Here is a 12,270-nt window from a genome sequence, read left to right as displayed (position 1 = left end):
GTCCCTCAGCCCAGCCTGCCCCCTCTCACATACTGGGAGCCCTCAGGCGTTGACCCCAATCACCCTCCAATCGCAGGATCGGCCCCTTGCCCAGGCCTGACGCCTCTGGTCTAGGCGTCCGGCCCGGGCAGCGGGGACCTGCAGTGGCAGCGGGGGGTGCCGCAATCGTGCGGGCTCCGCCCCTGCCCCTGCAGGATGCCTCTGGCTGAGGCGTCCAGTCCGGGCAGCGGGGACCCGCAGCTGCAGCGGCCCCGCGATCGTGGGCTCCGCTTTAGGCCCAGGCAAGGGACCCCTAGCTCCCGGGACTGCCAGCTTCGACCGTGCCCAGCTCCCATTGCTGGCTCCACCCCTACTTCCTGCTATCACTGGCCAGGGCGGAAAAGGCACCTGATTCTCCGATCATAGCTGGGGGGCAGGGCAAAGGTGGCCCCAGGGCCGCCTTTGCCCTGCCCCCCAGCTCTTAGCTCCCCCCTGGGTTTCCGATCACTGTCAGTGGCAGGGAGCTTCTTCCTGCTTTTCCTTTCGCCTCCCTGCATTGTGCCTACATATGCAAATTAACCGCCATCTTGTTGACAGTTAACTGCCAATCTTAGTTGGCAGTTAACTGCCAATCTTAGTTGGCGGTTAATTTGCATATAGCCCTGATTAGCCAATGAAAAGGGTATCGTCGTACGCCAATTACCATTTTTCTCTTTTATTAGTGTTGATTTAACTTACAAGAGGAAGAGGGGGAGGAAGGGTAGAATAGAAACAATTTTCCCCACTAGGTAGGTGATGAAATCTGAAGTAGCGGGAGCATAATCAATATATCCAAAGTCCCCTGGTGAAAAAGATACTGTACTTACAGCACATTATAGTTATCATCGTGATGAGTAACCTTAAAACTGAAAAGGCTAACCCTCAACATATCTAACTCCCAACACAGGCTGTCCCACGTCCTTCCATTCACTAACTCACTTGCCCAGCTCCTGTTCTTGGTCAACCAAGGCTTCCTGGCTCAGGGAGCTCTCACGTCTGTAGCTCTGCACCAGCGGCTTCTGAACTGAGTGGCCATTGACCTTGTTCAGCTGCTACACACGCAGCTGAACAAAAGGTTCCCACCTCCTCTAAATCTTCTGCCCCTAAACAGACACTGAAAGGGTACATTGAAGAGCTACTGCTCGCTTCATTCAAGCAAGTGTGTGACTATCATTTAATCTCAGAAAAGTAGTTTCTGTGCCAGTGGAAATGGAGGAAAGTTATCAAAAGTAGAAAAGATTAGAAAAGTCTGGTTTTCTATCCCACCACTACTTATACGTGCCCTTCTGCGGACTGGGTCAGAGCATGTGAGCATGGCTTGGAGGGCTAATTCTTTCCAAACACCATTGCCGCGTCGTGAGAGTGGTGCCATAGAGAGTGGTGGGGAAGAAGGTGGATGCTGGAGTCCAAGAGCCTAAATTTGAATTCTGGGTCTTTCAGTTCCTAGATGTGGGCACCTGACAAGTTACTCACCATCTGAACCTCGGTCACTTTCTCTAAAAAATGGGAATAATCCTACTATCTACCTCAAAAGGTTACTGGGAAGAAAAGATGAAGCAATGTAATACACTTAGTGCAGTGCCTGGCACATAATGGAAAATAAAGTCAGCTATTATCGCCACTGTTATTATGACATGCTTATGATTCTAAGAGCCAGATAACAAAACCCAAGAAATATGCTTTTTATTCTTTTTACAGCTGCGCCTAATCATGATGAGCCATGGTATAGAGCTGTAAGCAATGTAACCAGCTCTGCTAAAATCTGTTAAGTGCTTTGACTCTAAAAAGACAGGGTAAATGTTAAGTGTCATTTCCAATTTGGATAAATACGAAAATCATTTGAGAATAAAGGTATTGTCTCGGGAAGAGTTTAAAAGCATTATACAAGCTGTGATATTGTACATATGTTTTCTCAGTGCTTGATTTCTGATTCTGTGTTTGTAATATGAGAATGGTTAATCTGCTCTGTTTATAAATGGAGACTTACTGCAGTTGATCCTTCCCAGATTGTAAGAATATCTGGTTGGTCCTCAAAAAGAAAAGAAGTATATGGGTCAATTATTGCCAAATTATGCTGACAAGTGTTATATGATCTGAGCTAGCAAGCTCAGATAGGAGGAAGAGGGAAAAGTGCTAAGAAAATAGCTCCCGGTAAGAGGAAAGAGAACTGCTCAGCTAGAAATGATACCAGTGCCCACCAGAGCTATGTGCTGTGTCTGGCGAATTGTGTCCTCACTGGGGCACTAAGAAAGAGAAAAAATGAATAATTCTCTCTTAGAATTTAGAGCGATAAATAGGTACCTACATGGAAAGAAACACATGGCATCTTAGCAGGTTATAGATTCCTTTCCTGTTTTATTCTTTATTTATATTCCCATTCCGACTTTGCCCTTCAGGTTTAGGCACATATTAGGAGCTCTCATTCAGCCCACATGCATATAGGTGAGTCAGCCATTGCCCACACATGGAGAGAACACAAAACAGCCACTGTGACCTGTGTCTGCAGATTTGGTCCATTCTCACCCTGACCCATGCCTTCGCCTTCTCTAGCTGTTGTCGGATTTGGTCCTCTCTCTGAATTTTCTGCTTAGCTTGCCCTGTTCTCTACCACCACCTTTTCCCCCCAGATCTGCCTCACACACCTGCTGTTTCTACCTACCTGTTCAATGCACTGGACCTGGCTCCCCAGACATTAGCCTCCGCTACTTAAACACAGAGAAGGCTGGTTTGTCAGTTGGTCCCTGGGAGGATTTGGTTCACAAGACCACACTGCTGTCTGATTCCAGCTTTAGAGACATTCACAGAGTTACCTCGGCCCTTATAACACAGAATCTTTTAAAAACCTTCACAGAAACATTTTATGAAAATTCTGTGATCCCCTTTGATTCCTCTACTATCCCCAGGGACATGCATCCTTGAAAGAGTGATTTTTTTTTTAAGTGTAAGAGTAAAAGAACTTGACCGAGACACCAATAGATAGATCTGCATTAACCACAGTCCTGAGAGTTAGCTCAATTAAATCTTCTCAATTAACTTAGCACACAATAACAATTGTTTTTTTGATGCAGATAAATGTTTGCCACTCATGGGGCATCTGTGATTTCCTGGGCCCTGTGCAGACCTACAGAACCAGAACTTAGAGGGATGGGCCTGGTACCATGCATTCCAGCTGTCTGCCCATGAGGCACACTTAGAAGGCACCAAATTGAGGAATTTTACAACTTTTCTCATCCATACTCTCAAAAATGTGGTTTGTTCTCAGAAGCAGGTGTTCTTAACAAGTGAGGAGACCCAAATAAAAAAGAGATCCGCATGTTCACACTTCTTACTTTTAATCAATTGTACCAAAAGCTTGCAAAGCATGTTATATTCCCAAAATATAAGATGTGAGGTGATCATTTTAATGGCCACCTGTGCCCGGCCCTTTGTGAACGAAGGGTAGCTGCCAGTGTCACTAAGCATTAGTTCCTTAATCAGGGATCCCTAGAAAAAGTATTTGGTTCTGACTTCTTAGTTTTCCTTCCTTCCTTATTTCTTTCCATTCCTCCCTTTCTTCCTTCCTTTTCCTTTTGAAGAAGTTGCTTGTCATCAAGAGGCAAAATCCCTTCTCACCTTTCCAGCTCCTGTTCCATTCTCTGTATTTTTGCCATGAAGTTTACTGCATTTCCCTGAAGTCAGTTCGCCATATTACCCATAAAAGTCCTTGGGGATCTTGGGGGAATGAGTTTTCTATAAGAATGTAAATTAATTTATTAACTAGAATGCTATAGATTGCCTTAGAGGGACACAGCATGGCATGTCTGCAGAGTTTCGAAGAATTACGATTCTGCTCTGCTTATAAAATCCTCCCAAAGAGATCTGGCAGCCAGTTGAGTCAGCTCTCCATCTTAGACCCTAGCAGCATTCCATCCCAAGGAGCAGCACGGGGTCTTCTGGACCAGCTCAAGAGCAGAAGGGTCCAGGCAGCAGCCTGCTCCAGCCTGGTGCCCTCGGCGCTCTGAGAAAAGAGAAACCCTAAGCAGTATCCATGATCTTCTAGCCGCAAACTTAGGAAAACATCCCTTATTTTCACAGCTCGCAAGTTAACAGCATCTTTTCCAAGCCTCCTGTGACTTGAGTTCTTCAGGGCACCTGGTGCAGACAATACAGTCCATCTGTCTCCCTACTTCAGCCCTCTTGCCCTCATGGACAACAGCCCCGGCTTCATGCCAAACGGCCTGCCTTTATCTTGGCGAGGGGGACACTTGGAGACAAGCATTGGCCAGCCTGGCTACACATGTCCCTTTTCAGTCCGATCAGAGAAAGGTGGTACGCAGGAGCCTGTGAGCCTAGCAGGCGGACTCTCTCAGCTGCCGCCCCCACACATTGTCCCAGCATCGCGGTGCCGGGGTGAGGGCTGTGTGAACTCAGGAGGGCAGCGGAGAATGGCTCAGCATCTGATATGAATTTATCACCGGCTGCTGGTTGGGTGGGGGGAGAAAGCAAGTGGAAGGGCCTGTGAGTGTTTAATGCACCCTGCCACAACCCAACAGTTTGTCCTGAAGAGCCTTTTACCGATATGAAAGGACAGGGTCAAAAGTAAGTTGACCCCTGACAGAATGTACAATTATGAGCAGAGGGCTGCGCACGAGCAGCTGCTGGAACCCCACTGGTTCCGCATGGGGCTTCCAGGAGTCAGAATATGAATAATCAACTCAAGATTGTTTCCTCCCGCCCTGTCCACCCCCGCCACCTCCCTCCCCTCCACCCCCACCTCGTCCCCTGTTTTGAGCAAGCCCTATTCTATTTCTACAGGAAGAAGCCTGGCCCTCCCCAGCAGCTGCAATAATTGTGTTCCTATTGTGAGGAAGACCTCCTCCTGGCCACCCCCTTACAAGTGGCCATTGTCGGTGGAGAGTCGGTGATTACACGCTCCGCCTGATGCTCAGGGGGACCCAGCTGCCTAAGTGCTGACACACGAGTGTGCAGTGTGCGGAAGGCCGGGCAGGGGCTGGTGGAGGTGGAGGCAAGAGGTGGGGGGGCGGGGGGAGGCCACGTCTGTGCAATGGGACTCGGACATACCAGACCTTTTGCATAAGTCAAGCCCAGAACAAATGAGGCTTTATCAGGCCCCACGGAAGAGGGGGTCTCATCTCCCTTTGAAGTGGAGCTGAGATGGAGACAAGCAGCTTTTCCTCCTTGGGATCAAGCAAACATCCTTCTTTTGATATGCGACATGCTCATTATCTCTGTCCCATTTAACGATTTTTGATTGAAGGGTGGCTGCTGGGATGCCGAGAAGATCCTGAGAGGGGCTCCGTCCAGCCAAGCCCGCAAGAAAGGCTTTCCTTGTGCCTGGGCCTATATTTGGAATTTCTTAACAGTGTGCGCTTGTTCTTAGAGGCAGATAAGGGCTGAGCGTGAAATTCTTAATTAAGCAATAAATAGAGAGTGGGGTGTCAGCAGATGCAGCCAGTAGCCATGGCAACAGGAATCACATGGGCGAGAGAGCTGAGACTAGATGTAGGCCTCGGGCCTGGGCCTGACTGACAGCTGAAGAATCCTACAAAGCTTGTAAACCAGATTAATTAGCTGACTAATTATTTCATAGCGTTAATGTAACTAAAAAATAAAAATAGTTCACCATGAACTGAAACCGCCCTGGAAAACAACAGCAGGGAAAGAGGCAGGGGGAAGCTGGCTGTGTCAGGCAGAGCCAGAAGCTGCCAGGGAATCAAATGGTATAAATGGGGAGATGGGCTTGCTGGCTTTGAGTCCGGCTTTGAAAATGAGAAAGAACACTTGTTCTACAGGCATACCCATCCCAAGCATGGCATAGAGGTTACGTCTCGGAACCACCATTCATAATAGTTAATCGCATCAAATACTGCCCCTCCGGGTCCTAACACAACCGCAGCACACAGTACTTCACTTGTGGTCAGTTTTATAAGTGGCTCCATGGGCAGCATTCTCAAGGACTTTAGAAAGTCCACCTGAACCAATCTCCTTACAAGATCTCTTTAAATGAGCGAGGTTATCTTATTCTGTGGGTAGCAATTGCTTAAGTGGTATTAAATTTCAATCATGGGAACAATATGTCATATATGTCATATGATCATGATGAATCTCAGCTCTTTAACAAAATCTAGTCAAGGAAAATAAAATGAGACCCTTTTCAGAAAGGTGATGATGAGTTCAAGGCTTGTGACGTTGTTAATGTTCCGAGGAAATAAAAAAAAAATTCTAAAGAAATAATCTCTTGAGAAAATTTTGAGTAAGGTAACATGGCACACTAATCACACCTGAGGATGTTTGGGTGTTTTGTAGCACAATTCCAAGAGATAAGTCAGTATTCTTAACCTCGCTGTATAGATGAAGTTATTGAGGCATGGAGCATTTATAATTCCATGCCCCAGGTAAAATAGCCAGCCAGCCACTGATTAAAACCTTAAGCCCTAAGCTCTGGCCATGAGCTTTCCAAAGAACCTGCATTCCATAAAGATGTTTGCGGAACAAAGACAAGACTCGCCTCGGTAGAGAGAGAAATGCAAGGGTCAAAGATATTATATGTACAGGATTCTTTGTCTTTGTCACTGGGGATCAGCGAGAAGTCTTCTCCCATGACCCTGCCCAGCACCCCCAGCACCACCCTTTCTGGTCAGTGATCAATGATTCTTTGGCAGGCAGCACACTCTAGTGGAGGGATCCATAGCCAGGAGCTAGAATGCCTGGGTTCTGATTTCTCCCATTCTCAGCCATGTCTAAGGTTAGTCGGGTATCTTAAATAAAACACATGAAGTAGCCAAATGCAGGAAATGAATATAATTGTGATTTTAAAAAATTCCTCTCCTGGGGGATGTGGTTAGGTCTCAAACAATACAAAAGACGATCCTCTTAGAAGTGGTCAACAAATGAATGGTCAGTGAAGCAGCACTCTGAGTGAAAGCCAGCCAGGAAAAGGAGCAGGACCCTTCCATCCCTGTCCCCCCTGAAAGTCTGACAGGAAACTCAGGGGACCTGAAGGAGGCCAAGCAGTTTCCCTACAATGAAATCAAACTTGTACATACAACTCTCCCGGTGATTTTTCATCCAGGAATATGTCCACACAGAATGTGAGGTCTGTACTTGGGCTTTCTTCTTAGATTATATGCATTTTGTGTAAAATAGGCCAATCACAGACTTATAATACCACATGATAAAAAAATAAAAAAAATTAAGTAAACTAACCAATATGTGAAATGCATGGCACAGAACTGAAACAGGTACCAGCTGCAACTCCCTCACTGCCATTTAGGCATCATGGCATCCTGAGCCCTCCTAAAGATGCTGTAAACTATGCACAAAGGAGATCAAACCAAATCCATGCAGCCCAAGACAGCTGCATGGGTACCAGTGAGGAGGAGCGGGAGGAGCCTCCGTTCCCCCTGGGTCCTGGTGTCCTCACTGTGCCAGCCCAAAAATGGGAACAGACGTGGCTCTGGCCTCCTCTCTACCCCTTATGCTCAGAGGGTACAGGAGGCACAAATGACCCTGAGAGCCACTGCTGGGAACCCTGGGAATCCTTTCCAAGGAACAAGGGTCTCCAAGTTCACTAAACATTCAACCAATCCTCTGCGACTTCCTGTTCCTTTTCCAACTCATATTATTCAAAGGGTGGAAATACCCGGGTATTCTGACAAAGAACTTTGTAAAAATTAATGAAAAATATATACCTAATTAAAATGTTTTACATTAAAATATTCATTGCATCATATATATACAATATACATATGCAGAGGTACATCTATGCATAAATATATATACTTATACATACTTATGGTATGTGTATTTATACCATATATGTATATACTAGTATATATAGAATAATAGTTTCACTTACTATTAATTCAATAAGTACTATCAAAAGGGAAGAAAATCTGTAATTGTGTGATTTTATTTTATTTTGTCTTTAAGCCCCAAATGTTCCTTTATCATTTTGGCTTATGTGAGAATTCAAATTTGTCCGCAGCTCATGAACAGAATCTGACCAATGGACATGTTTCCGAAGAGCACACTACGTAATAGAACAAGTACCATTTGAAATTAAATTTTGCTCTATAATATATACCGAGTGAAAAGTCATAGTTAAAATTAATGGCAGCGATTTGCTCTTGCTACTGGTATTCCCCTCCAGAGTGGTAAACCAGTCACAGGCTCTCTGTCCCTCCTGAGTTTTTATAGCTTTAGGTTACATTTATGAATGTATCAAATCAAAAAGAAAATCTGAACATTACAATTCAGTGCAAGTAAAATATACAACAATCCATTTGGCAAAGATAAAAATACCAGAGAAGTACCATACTCTCCTCTATGGCGCTATTAACATGTCACCATCCCCGGGCCCAAGTGTAGCTCAGACTCAGTGGACATACAGCTAGGCACAAGGGAGCGGGGCCGGGGACTCGGGACAATTGCCCAGCTCTCTACATCCTTAGGGACAAGACTGGCTTGTAGCAGGGGCTGGGACTTGAGGAGCTGTGAGTTCTCCTGAATCTGACCAGGATCTGTTAAGACTAATTGATAACAAAATTGACATTCTAGAGACCCATTTGGACAGATTCTCCTTACAGACCCCACTGAGCTGAGGTTGGTGTAAACGGACATCACAGTGCTCAGAATGACCAATGCTGACATGGGATAGAACAAGAATATGAGACAAACACCAGGAAGTCAAAAGAAAACTCCTATGAAGCACGCACAATAAGATGATAAAGAAATCCTTCAGCCATCTATTACTCTGCAATCACAGAAGGGTTTCTGGTCCTATAAGATGAGGTTCCTGCATCCTACATCTTTTTGTTTTAATCCTCACGTGAGGATATGTGTATTGTTGAGAGAGAGAGAGAGAGAGAGAGAGAGAGAGAGAGAGAGAGAGAGAGAGAGAGAAATAGCAGTAGGTTGCCTCCTGTATGCTATATCCTGATGCAAGACAGAGACAGCCCACCCTAGTCCTCAGATCCTCAGATCAGCCCTCCACACCTCCGCACCTTCCTGACCTTGGATCCCCTTCCAAGGCTTTCCTCCTCACCTTCCACAGTAACTTCACTCTTCATTCCTCCTCTTTGTAGCTGTCACCTGTCCTCTCTGTTGCTCCTAATATCTGTGGCCATAACCAAGCCATCCTGTCTTTCCCATGCACTCGATCTTTCTACAAATATAACAGTGCCTTAAAGTGAATTGAAAATATTAATAACAATGTTTAATAAGAACTTGGTATGGGTTAGGCACTCTGATAAAAAGTTTTACATATTATCCTTTATATAATTTCCTATCTTTTGAGGTAGGTCCTATTATTTCATTTTATAAGTGAGGAGGCTGAGCCTCAGAGAAAAAGAGCAGCTGCTCAGTGCCCCATAGCTAGTAAGACTTGGAGCTGGGATTTAAACCCAGGCAGTCTGATTTCAAAGCCCATCCACTTAACCATAACACACAGCTGTTTCCCTCAGTTCCCCACCGTTTCATAGCACAACTGTCTAAAATTCAAGAGTGAACGGTGGTTTCTTACTACGTGCCCTTAAAAATGCCCATGCAATTATACTTACCCAGATAGGTGAGTTGCCTCAACTGGCTATTGAAGAACCAGTCACAGCCTTGGTCTTTACCAGGCGATGGAAGAGAGGGCAACGACCGCCCCACTTGACTCCCGCACCTTATGAGGATGTCAGGGGAAGGCCACAGGACTGTGTGGACCAGCCGGAGGTAATTCCCAGGAGCAAAGTTGTCAAATGTTGCTGAGTACTTGAAGTGAGAGAAAAATACAATAGAGCTTATTTAGGAAGGAAGACTCCCCTATAAAAAGAGCTACAAACAGCCCTGACCAGTTTTGCTCAGTGGATAGAGCGTCGGCCTGTGGACTGAAAGGACCCAGGTTCGATTCTGGTCAAGGGCATGTACCTTGGTTGCGAGCACATCCCCAGTAGGGGGTGTGCAGGAGGCAGCTGATCAATGTTTCTCTCTCATCGATGTTTCTGACTCTCTGTCCCTCTCCCTTTCTCTCTGTAAAAAATTAATAAAATGTATTTTTTTAAAAAAGCTACAAAAAACACTGAGTTGTTTAGAAATAAGGTAGTTTGCACCCAGACGACTTTTCTTTTGAATCCACTTCGTAACAAACTCAGAACTAGAGTTTACAAAATCATACCAGGTGAGGACGGAAAGACAAAAGTTTCCTTTTGTTTAACTTCCTTAATTAACACAAGAGAAAACCAAGGCCCAGACAAGTGGATTGATTTGTCCCAGGTCAAATAGCTAGACGAGACAGAGCTAGGTCTGGAATCCCTTTAAAGAGGCAGGCAACGTTGGCAGTACATTCCATTTATAACAGCAATAGCGAACACTGCTGTAGCATGTGCTACATCAGTGGTTCTCAACCTTGGCTGCACATTAGAATCACCTGGGAATCTTTTTAAAATCCTGATTTCTGGGCCTCATCCTCTGGAAATTCTGTTTCTTTGTTACTAATGTTGTGGCCCCACCCCATAACAAAGAAACTGAAGTTCCAGAGGATGAGGCTCAGAAATCAGGATTTTAAAAAGATTCCCAGGTGATTCTAATGTGCAGCCAAGGTTAAGAACCACAGTGCTACATGCTTAAGTACGACTCACATAAAGTCATTCAATCCTTGAAATATCCCCTGTGATTGTTACTGTTCATGCCCCATTTTACAGATGAGGAGAGTGAGGCAGGTAGAGGTTCAGGAAACTTGTCCCATATCACACAGTTGGAGAGTGTGCGCCAGGAGAGAAACCAGTCACCAACCGGCTGCCTTTACCTTATGCAAATTCCATGAAATGTTCTCATGGGAGCCTTTAGGGAAGGAAAGAGCTCTCTGCTCTCAGAGAGGTGGTGAGAGGATAAAGACAGATTCTGTTTTGAACTCCTCAGAACTATGGCACACCTAAACCAGCTTCTAGTTCCCTAAGACCGCTCTCGGGGCTTGTAGGGAATATAAATATTAGGAGACAGGAAGAAAGAAACGTGTTCAAAGGAAGAAAAGAAGCTTGAGGGAATCCACCAGTTTACTTGTTGTTGTGTTTTTTTTTTCCAGTAAATGCACCCACTTCCTACATGACTATTCCTGTGTTTGTTCCCCCTAACCATTTGACGCCTAGACCTTCATTTACAAGTTAATCTTTGACCACAAGGTGGCAGTATGCAACATAAAAATGCTTTGTTAAGGCATTTTTCTTGGGTTACAAACACTCCTCTCTGGGTTAAGTTGGTTCTTAACCCATAATATAAGAATACAATTCTATAGATTGCTTAGAAGCTGTCTTTTATTGTATTAATAAACCTAAGAATTCAGGCAGAACCAATCTGCACTCAAGGTGAAATATATATAAACTTGAAATACATAAACTTGAAAATTTTATTAAACAGATTATAAAATTTTCAAATACACACACACACCGTATTCAAGTTACAGTCATACATTCATCTGGTCAAATGCTGCTGCAGTTTTCTTTATCAATACCAAAAGATGCTAATACCTTCGAACTATTATTCTACAGAAGGAAACATCATAAGCACTTGGAAGTGGAACGCACCATTGAATAAATTCCCTGCAGAGATCTGTTGGTCCAAGGAGTCTCAAATCGCAGTGAGTAGGTCTCTTGATCCAAGAGCAGAGCCATCCAGCCATCAGGGTTAGACAATGTGTCACGCACATAGTTGACAGTGGTTGTCTTATTTCTGCTGTCAGTCAAGGTTAAGTCATAAGAAACATCCGGAGCATTAGTTCTAGCATGAATTTAAAAAGAAAAAAAAATGGGTTTTAAGTTATTTGTTCATCCTGGATCTAATGTACTCTTCTTCCATCAGTTATGACTCATCTTCCATTCTCTCCGTGTGTGCTGTAGGCCCCTTCTACTCTGTGTGTCTGTGGAGGTTCCAGCAGTCACTGCATGCGTCAAAACAGCCCAGTGCGAAGCTGTCCTTGCATTGTCTGTGCATGTCACTGGTCTGGTGGATTGGAGTAGTAACGTTCATAACGGATGCCACTAAAATGCCATCTCAATGAATTCACATATACCAGGACTATAGTCTATTATTTTTTTTTAAAAAGTCCATGACCAGAATTTTGCTGTAGACCAGTTTTCTCCACAGCAGAAAATATATTATATAGTCAGTAGATATCTTTATTGGGAGCAATGACTGAGAGCCAGAACCTGATGTGCTCTCAGAAGCCCACCTCCCACTGCCCAGCAGGAATGGCGTCAGTAGCCTTCCCCAGAG

At 44.7% G+C, this 12,270-nt stretch overlaps 1 protein-coding gene across 1 annotated transcript in view; it reads right to left on the bottom strand.

Annotated features, from left to right (window-relative positions):
* PKHD1 (PKHD1 ciliary IPT domain containing fibrocystin/polyductin) overlaps positions 1–12,270 on the bottom strand; it is a 409,206-nt gene that overhangs the window by 181,846 nt on the left and 215,090 nt on the right. Inside the window, exons 49-50 of the mRNA XM_059701438.1 lie at positions 11,583–11,775; positions 9,579–9,774 (exon numbers count right to left, since the gene is read on the bottom strand). Of these exons, the coding sequence (XP_059557421.1) occupies positions 9,579–9,774; positions 11,583–11,775 (389 nt within the window). The remainder of the gene's footprint in view (positions 1–9,578; positions 9,775–11,582; positions 11,776–12,270) is intronic.

This window comes from Myotis daubentonii, chromosome 6, assembly GCF_963259705.1.
Source record: "Myotis daubentonii chromosome 6, mMyoDau2.1, whole genome shotgun sequence".
NCBI lineage: Eukaryota > Metazoa > Chordata > Mammalia > Chiroptera > Vespertilionidae > Myotis > Myotis daubentonii.
The sequence above is the reverse complement of the archived record's forward strand: the minus strand, read 5'-3'. Positions and strand labels throughout refer to the sequence as shown.